The sequence below is a fragment of the Narcine bancroftii genome, chromosome 1 (assembly GCF_036971445.1).
Source record: "Narcine bancroftii isolate sNarBan1 chromosome 1, sNarBan1.hap1, whole genome shotgun sequence".
NCBI classification, from domain to species: domain Eukaryota; kingdom Metazoa; phylum Chordata; class Chondrichthyes; order Torpediniformes; family Narcinidae; genus Narcine; species Narcine bancroftii.
Genome location: NC_091469.1, coordinates 426,034,021 through 426,043,829, shown reverse-complemented (window position 1 = coordinate 426,043,829; position 9,809 = coordinate 426,034,021). Strand labels below are relative to the sequence as shown.

General features: G+C 45.3%; 1 protein-coding gene across 1 annotated transcript; it reads left to right on the top strand.

The window, feature by feature from the left end:
• Positions 1 to 337: 337 nt before the first annotated feature.
• LOC138753432 (poly(A) polymerase type 3-like) lies at positions 338 to 1,994 on the top strand. Its single transcript, XM_069916424.1, is given in 2 exon segments — positions 338 to 1,459; positions 1,462 to 1,994. Coding segments are annotated over 2 exon segments (840 nt in total). The 5' UTR covers positions 338 to 990; the 3' UTR covers positions 1,833 to 1,994.
• Positions 1,995 to 9,809: the final 7,815 nt, after the last annotated feature.

The following is a 9,809-nucleotide window of genomic DNA, read 5'->3' as shown; positions in this document are numbered from 1 at the left end:
TCAATAAAGTGTTGGACCCTTGGTCAGCCAGGCAGCAGATTCACCTGTCCTATATATCTGAGTTTACCACAGATGTTGAGCATATCGCCGGGAAGACCAACATGGTGGCCGACACACTGTCCCGGCCAACAGTCCAGGCATACAGACTCTGTCAAAGGGATCATGGCTCAGGCACAACAGATAGACCCTGGCATCTCTGCATACAGGGCAACAGTGATGGGATTCATATGGAGGATGTCCTCATTGGCCCTGACAACCAGACCCTCTTTTGTGACATTTCAACTGGCAAGCCTTGATCCATCATCCTGGCAGCATGCAGATGACAGGTGTTTAATGTACAACCTGGCACACCCTGCCATCAGGACCACCATCAAGATGGTAGCAAGTAGGTTCACCTGGCAAGGCCTCTGCAAACAGATCAGCCAATGGGCCAGAACTTGCACACACTGCCAGTCGTCAAAGGTATAGACACACGGTTTTCATCCAGCCTCTGCCATGTTGGGAATGTGCGCTTTGTTAGCAGAAATGAGATAAAAAGGAAGAAAGTGGGCCGGGTATTCCCCCACCCCCCAAAAAAAATCCATGGCTCCATAGGGAGGGTTTAAAAAAAAACAATAACACCCCACCATCGAGAGGAAAGCGCCCGGGCACAAGATGAGAATGAAGCTAGGAGACCGTTAGGGGGACGGGGAGTGGAACGGAGCCATGCCATACCCTTCTTCAGATCAGGGATCTCTGCACCCCCAAACTCAAAAGCATTAAGGCATTACATCTTCAATCACCTTGGCTTTGCCAAAAGAAAATGATTATGTGCTTACCCAGAAACTTATTGAGGCACTAAAACCTTATGGTGTTTTTGAAGAGGAGGAGGAATTGCAGCACAGAATTTCAATACTGGGAAACCTAAATAGCTTAGTGAAAGAGTGGATCCGTTATACGAGTTAAACTAAGAACCTTCCTCCATCTGTAATAGATAATGTTGGTGGGAAAATGTTTACATTTGGTTCATACAGATTAGGAGTGCATACCAAAGGTGCTGATATTGATGCATTATGTGTTGCACCTCGTCATATTGAAAGAGTTGACTTCTTCACATCCTTCTGTGAAAAGCTGAAGCAGCAAGATGAAGTGAGAAATTTATGGGCTGTTGAAGAAGCATTTATTCCAGTCATTAAACTATCCTTTGATGGTATAGAAATTGATATTTTGTTTTCAAGATTGGCTCTTCAGACAATTCCTGAAGATTTGGATCTTAGAGATGATGTGTTGCTTAAAAATCTGGATTTGAGGTGCATTAGAAGTCTTGATGGTTGCAGAATAATACTGCATTTCGTACCAAATATTGAAAATTTTAGACTAACACTGAGGGCAATTAAATTATGGGCAAAGTGCCACATTTACTCTAACATACTAGGCTTTCTGGGTGGTGTTTCATGGGCCATGTTGGTGGCACGAACATGCCACTGTACCCCAATGCTGTTGCATCAACACTAGTACACAAGTTCTTCTTGGTTTTTTCAAAATGGGAATGGCCAAATCCTGTCTTGTTAAAACAACCTGAGGACTGCAATCTGAATCTTCCAGTTTGGGATCCACGGGTTACCCCAAGTGACTGTTACCACCTCATGCCAATTATTACACCAGCCTATCCACAACAAAACTCAACCTATAATGTCTCTGCATCTACACGGGCAGACATGATGGAAGAGTTTAAGCAAGGTCTTTCAATCACAGATGAAATTTTAATGGGTAAAATGGAGTGGTCCAAACTCTTTGATGCTCCAAACTTCTTTCAGAAGTACAAGTATGTATTCACTTACCTTTTTGAGTAGGATGTACTTTGTGATGGTTGGCTTCTATTTTGCTTGCAATTCAGGAAACATGAAGCAGCTTCTCTTCCTGTCCCCAAGAGGAAAAAAAGAATTAAACGCTGCGAGCAATTGTGATTCGATCCAAAGCTGAGAGCAGCCAAGTAGTAATATTTCAAATAAGCAGCGGCCTTCAAGCTAATGGTTGTGCCAAAGCATGATCTCAGCCAGGTCGTTAGTTACCTGCATTTGCTATGCTCACTTAACCAGAATGCCAACTTTGAAATGTAATGTTATTGTGCTTGAACTCTGGAAGTTCACTTGACCTGTGAATTAATTTAAGATTTTGAATATCTTTTTACTTCTTCTTCCATAATTTATTTTTTGACACCTAGTGTCAAAATTCTGTTGCTCGGAAACTTGACACTTTTCTGCACTTGCCACTGGATGGCGTGTTACACCTTCCATCTACGTATATGAGACTGCTTGTAATTCTTATTCCACATGATTGTTGTCCATTTTCAAATGCATTAAAAATATTAATTAAAAAGGTATAGACATACGACCACCCCAGCCATTTGACGGAGTGTGCACATATACATAATGGGACCCCTGCCAGAGTCACGGTATCTGTTGACAATGGTAGACTGTCTCACAAGGTGGCCACTGGTGGAAACCGCAACAGAGGCCCAATAAACACGAGAGTGGCCAAATTCAGAGTCCCGGAGCACCTGACATCAAACAGGGGTGCACAATTCACCTCAGAATACTTTTGTAAAGATGTGACAGCCATACCTGGATCACATAGGGGCCCAAATACAATTTAAAAAAATAAATATAAGTGCTGATATTATACATACCCAAAAGTGACTTTCCCAACTGTATTCTATGTATTTAAAAGATAATGTAAGCTCTGACAGGGTGTGGATCTGTATGTATAGATGGGGGGTGGGAGGAGTGAGGGAATGTTTTGTTGTTTGTAAGAAAAGTTTTAATAGATTGTGTTATTGAAGATTCTATTATGCATATTTTTGGAGAAAAAAAAAACAAAAAACAAAAAAAAGGAAGTTTTCAAAATTTTCTTCTCTGCTACCAAATCCAGTCCATACCCATGTTCATAATTGCAAGGTGGTAATAAATGTATCTATTGATTGATCTGAAGAGTGAATCTATTAGCAGTTTCAAAAAAAAGTTTCCCTTTCCCAAATCAGACAACTCATTCAAAACCAGCCAACCTCTTTCCCACATAGAAATTAAAATGAGAATATGTGTGGAGTCTGCAAGTTCATACAGGATTCTCTGGATGAACAATATACCACAGTTCTTTGGCAGTCAATTCTACTTAATTTTGACAAGTATTCACTCATTTGAAACATTTCTCAGCTTTACAGAACTATAATTCTTGATAGGTACCTCTGTAATTAAAGATGTGCATGCAGAGTTTAACCACAGTGGATTGTACCATTGGCAGAATGATCCAATTGCATCAGCTTTACTGGAACTTGGCCACACTGAAGCCAAGTTGTAGCTGGAGGATAGCTGAAGGTCAATTGAATTATTTTGAATGAAGGCACCAGCATTTTCATCAGAATAGGTGCAGGATATGAAGATGTTCTTCCTAGTTCCAAAAGGACATGCAAATTGTCCTAGACCATGAAATTAGTTTTCCGAGCAATTAACTTTTTTTTTTAATCTCTGAAATAATTGGACTAACATCAACCATTCAACATAATGAATTGGATAAGGAAAAAAATAAACATTTAATATCTATTCAAAGTTAGTAAAAATTTATTCTTAATCTGAATTGTGAAACAGGAGTAGAGGCCATCTATCATAGAATTGTGAACAAAAATGAGGAATTGTAATAATTCTGGAAGGGAAGCTTTAGCAGGAAAACAAGTCATGGCAAGATAGAAATGGCAGATTGGTATGATTTGTTTTGTGAAAAATAACACTTGCATCATTAAGCATCTGTACAAAAACACTTAACATTTTGAGTTAATAACCTTTTGTCATAAATCCTTCTATTTCAGATGATAGTTCATTGAGTAGAAACATTCCTCTCAGGGAATCATTTGATGCAATGGCTAAGAAAGCTGCTTAGAACAATGCTCCACACTGATGGTATACAATTATCCTTTAAAAATTCACTGTTCTTCTTTGGCTTGGCTTCGCGGACGAAGATTTATGGAGGGGGTAAAAAGTCCACGTCAGCTGCAGGCTCGTTTGTGGCTGACAAGTCCGATGCGGGACAGGCAGACACGATTGCAGCGGTTGCAAGGGAAAATTGGTTGGTTGGGGTTGGGTGTTGGGTTTTTCCTCCTTTGCCTTTTGTCAGTGAGGTGGGCTCTGCGGTCTTCTTCAAAGGAGGTTGCTGCCCGCCAAACTGTGAGGCGCCAAGATGCACGGTTTGAGGCGTTATCAGCCCACTGGCGGTGGTCAATGTGGCAGGCACCAAGAGATTTCTTTAGGCAGTCCTTGTACCTTTTCTTTGGTGCACCTCTGTCACGGTGGCCAGTGGAGAGCTCACCATATAATACGATCTTGGGAAGGCGATGGTCCTCCATTCTGGAGACGTGACCCATCCAGCGCAGCTGGATCTTCAGCAGCGTGGACTCGATGCTGTCGACCTCTGCCATCTCGAGTACTTCGACGTTAGGGGTGTAAGCGCTCCAATGGATGTTGAGGATGGAGCGGAGACAACGCTGGTGGAAGCGCTCTAGGAGCCGTAGGTGGTGCCGGTAGAGGACCCATGATTCGGAGCCGAACAGGAGTGTGGGTATGACAACGGCTCTGTATACGCTTATCTTTGTGAGGTTTTTCAGTTGGTTGTTTTTCCAGACTCTTTTGTGTAGTCTTCCAAAGGCGCTATTTGCCTTGGCGAGTCTGTTGTCTATCTCATTGTCGATCCTTGCATCTGATGAAATGGTGCAGCCGAGATAGGTAAACTGGTTGACCGTTTTGAGTTTTGTGTGCCCGATGGAGATGTGGGGGGGCTGGTAGTCATGGTGGGAAGCTGGCTGATGGAGGACCTCAGTTTTCTTCAGGCTGACTTCCAGGCCAAACATTTTGGCAGTTTCCGCAAAGCAGGACGTCAAGCGCTGAAGAGCTGGCTCTGAATGGGCAACTAAAGCGGCATCATCTGCAAAGAGTAGTTCACGGACAAGTTTCTCTTGTGTCTTGGTGTGAGCTTGCAGGCGCCTCAGATTGAAGAGACTGCCATCCGTGCGGTACCGGATGTAAACAGCGTCTTCATTGTTGGGGTCTTTCATGGCTTGGTTCAACATCATGCTGAAGAAGATTGAAAAGAGGGTTGGTGCGAGAACACAGCCTTGCTTCACGTCATTGTTAATGGAGAAGGGTTCAGAGAGCTCATTGCTGTATCTGACCCGACCTTGTTGGTTTTCGTGCAGTTGGATAATCATGTTGAGGAACTTTGGGGGACATCCGATGCGCTCTAGTATTTGCCAAAGCCCTTTCCTGCTCACGGTGTCGAAGGCTTTGGTGAGGTCAACAAAGGTGATGTAGAGTCCTTTGTTTTGTTCTCTGCACTTTTCTTGGAGCTGTCTGAGGGCAAAGACCATGTCAGTGGTTCCTCTGTTTGCGCGAAAGCCGCACTGTGATTCTGGGAGAATATTCTCGGCGACACAGGCCTCTCGGACCGAATCATGTCCATGCGACTCCCACTTCAAAACAAGCGTCACATCACCCTCATCAGTGTCTATGCTCCAACCCTCCAGGCGGAACCAGCAGAAAAGAACAAGTTCTACACCGACCTGCGCAACCTCATCCAGCGTACCCCTACAGCCGACAAGGTTGTCATCCTGGGCGACTTCAACGCTCGTGTCGGCAAAGACTCAGAAACCTGGCCAGGAATCCTGGGCAAGCATGGCGTCGGCAAGTGCAACGACAATGGGCGCCTCCTGTTGGAGCTCTGCGCAGAACAGCGGCTTGTCATTACAAACACCCTTTTTCAGCAGAGGGACAGCCTTAAGACCACCTGGATGCATCCCCGATCCAAACACTGGCACCTCCTGGACTACATCCTGGTGCGAGAAAGTGACAAACAAGATGTGCTCCACACCAGGGTCATGCCTAGCGCGGAATGCCACACTGACCACCGGCTGGTTCGCTGCAAGCTCAACCTTCACTTCAAGCCAAAGCCCAGGAACAATAAAGCCCCCAGAAAGAGGTTCAATGTTGGAAAACTGCAGTCAGACGAAGCGAAGAGGAAACTTCCAGGCAAACCTCAAAGCAAAGCTCGACGTTGCAACCCGCCTCACGGACCCGTCCCCTGAAACCCTCTGGGATCAGTTGAAGACTACCATACTGCAATCCACTGAAGAGGTACTGGGCTTCTCCTCCAGGAAAAACAAGGACTGGTTTGACGAAAACAGCCAGGAAATCCAGGAGCTGCTGGCAAAGAAGCGAGCTGCCCACCAGGCTCACCTTACAAAGCCGTCCTGTCCAGAGAAGAAACAAGCCTTCCGTCGCGCATGCAGCCATCTTCAGCGCAAACTCCGGGAGATCCAAAATGAGTGGTGGACTAGCCTCGTCAAACGAACACAGCTCAGCGCGGACATTGGCGACTTCAGGGGTTTCTACGAGGCTCTAAAGGCTGTGTACGGCCCCTCACCCCAAGTCCAAAGCCCGCTGCGCAGCTCAGACGGCAAAGTCCTCCTCAGCGACAAGATCTCCATCCTCAACCGATGGTCAGAACACTTCCAATCTCTTTTCAGTGCCAACCGCTCAGTCCAAGATTCCGCCCTGCTCCAGCTCCCTCAACAGCCCCTAAGGCTAGAGCTGGATGAGGTTCCCACCCTGGATGAGACATATAAGGCAATCGAACAACTGAAAAGTGGCAAAGCAGCAGGTATGGATGGAATCCCCCCAGAAGTCTGGAAGGCTGGCGGCAAAACTCTGCATGCCAAATTGCATGAGTTTTTCAAGCTTTGTTGGGACCAAGGTAAACTGCCTCAGGATCTTCGTGATGCCACCATCATCACCCTGTACAAAAACAAAGGTGAGAAATCAGACTGCTCAAACTACAGGGGAATCACGTTGCTCTCCATTGCAGGCAAAATCTTCGCTAGGATTCTACTAAATAGAATAATACCTAGTGTCGCCGAGAATATTCTCCCAGAAAAAATTCACTGTTACAGTATATTTTATTACAATTGCAGCTTTAAAATGTTACCGTTCATGAAAGATGTCAAAACAACTTTAGGTGACAGTTTCTGGAGATATTAAGAGACATTTGAGGTCGCAGTGCTCCAGGCAGGAGGCCTTGGATCAAAATTTCAGAGGCCATTCATCTGGGGGAGTGCAGCAAGAGGCGTATATGTGCTTTGGAAAAAAATCTTGGATGACTGGGTAGAATGTCAAAGCTGTAATCACTTATAGGTAGGCTTGCAGAGGTCAAGAAGTGGGTTCACTATCTAGAAGCAGTGGATAGGGAACAAGAAGTTAACCCATTGGTTACCCAAGTGGATATTGAATAGCTAACAGATAAACTGGAGGACTTGGAGAACTGTCATTGGAACAACAATCTGATTCATTGGCATTCCAGAGAGAAAGGAAGAGCAGGATATCATCATGTTCATTGATAAATTAATCTCTTCCTCTTCCACATCCTTCAGCTATTATGCACCCTTTCAAGATACTTCATTATAAACAAGCTTTTTTTTATGGCAGATCTCAGCTCAGCCAAATGGTTCTCCTCAAACAGGTTATACGCAAGAGGTCATTAAAATTCTGCCACCCGAGATCAGGAGTTCGCTTTTTTTGGGCCAGTTTCTCTTTGCACCAACTTGCAGACAAGGAGGCTGATAAGATCTGTCTCTCTGGTGATAGATTCACACATCTTCAGGACATCCAAAGCAATTTGTCTGATGTCTGGTAGTGTACAGAATGAGATGACGTCGCTTCCATTTTTTGCATGCTGCGTCACACAGGCACTTCCGATTGAAGGTAGAACAGATCAAATAGCAGAGATGGCTCCTTGCAAGTGTGAAAGCGTTCAATGTCCCAGTTAGGTCAAGTGTGAAAAGCCAAAACCCCATTCCTATCTGGGGACACTAATGGCTGATTTAGTGGGACACAAGTGTGAATGTGGTTAATGTTAATTTTAGTTTGTGATCAGTGGAAGATGGTCCTTCTTCAGGTATCTCCTCGTATCCAGGAAGGAGTGCAGAGGCTTGGCCCAGGAGGAGTTGTGCAAGTTTCAGCTGATTGGCATCTGAGAGACAAAAGTTCAGATGCACAGGGCACTGAGGCTCTCTGGAGATGGGTGGCCTTATAACCATATAACCACTTACAGCACAGAACAGGCCAGTTCGGCTCTACTAATCCATGCCGTAACAAATCCCCACCCTCCTAGTCCCACTGACCAGCACCCGGTCCATACCCCTCCAGTCCTCTCCTCTCCATGTAACTATCCAGTCTTTCCTTAAATGTAACCAATGATCGTGCCTCGACCACATCTGTCAGAAGCTCATTCCACATCCCCACCACCCTTTGCGTAAAGAAATTTCCCCTCATGTTCCCCTTATAATTTTCCCCCTTCAATCTTAAACCATGCCCTCTAGTTTGAATATCCCTCACTCTTAATTGAAAAAGCCCATCCACGTTTACTCTGTCTGTCCCTTTTAAAATCTTAAACACCTCTATCAAGTCCCCCCTCAATCTTCTACGCTCCAGAGAAAAAAGCCCCAGTCTGCACAACCTTTCCCTGTAACTCAAACCTTGAAATCCTGTCAACATTCTTGTGAACCTTCTCTGCACTCTCTCTATTTTGTTTATATTTTTCCTATAATTTGGTGACCAAAACTGTACACAGTACTCCAAATTTGGCCTCACCATTGCCTTGTACAATTTCATCATAACCTCCCTACTCTTGAATTCAATACTCCGATTTATGAAGGCCAACATTCCAAATGCCTTCTTCACCACACCATCTACCTGAGTATCAGCCTTGAGGGTACTATTTACCACAACTCCTAAATCCCTTTGTTGCTCTGCACATCTCAATAGCCTACCACTTAATGCATATGACCTATTTAGACTTGCCTTTCCAAAATGTAACACCTCACACTTATCTGTATTAAATTCCATCAGCCATTTCTCAACCCACACCTCCAGCCTTCCTAAATCACCTTTTAATCTACGGTAATCTTCCTCACTGTCCACAACACCACCAATCTTTGTATCATCCGCAAACTTGCTTATCCAATTCTCCACCCCTACTTCCAGATCGTTAATATATATAACAAACAATAGTGGACCCAGGACCGATCCCTGAGGAACTCCACTAGTCACCGGCCTCCAATTGGACAAACAATTTTCTACCACTACTCTCTGACCCAGGGCTGGACTAGGAGAGTTCTGGTGAGGTATGGCCTGCCCCAGAAGCAGGGTGTCTTTCCAGGTACTCTCGTACGGCTGAGGGGGGGGGGGGATCTCAGAGACAGGGAGAGGTTGGAGGGGGTCCCCAAAGAGGACATTATCCAGCCTCCAAGCCAGAACAGAGCTGGAGCGGGCAGCAGCAGCACCGGTCATGTCAGTGGCCACAGACCAGCCCTGGCCCTAATGGATGGAGAGTCAGCACCAGGCAGTGCAAAGTTTGGACTGCTCCATACCCCAGCAACTGTTCCCCCCATCCTGCCAATGACCAGGAAGAGGGGATTGGAGGGTGGGATGGGGAGAAGCAGAGCTGTGGACTTCTTGGCTTCTCCCTGGCACAGGAGGCAGCTTTGCATTGGGTCATTTCCTGCAGCATGCACTTGACTGTGGACACTTCAATGGTAGATTTCTGCAGAGACCAGTAGCAGCAGTGTTCCCAAAGAGAACTACATCGGAAACAGGAGCAGAAGTTGTCCATCCTGCCTGTCAAGCCTGCTCCCTTCAACAAGATCACAGCTGATCTGGATTTGGACCCAGCTCCCCCTTTGTCCCATAACCCTTAAATCCTAACAAAGCAAAAATTTCTTTCTGTATCTTAAA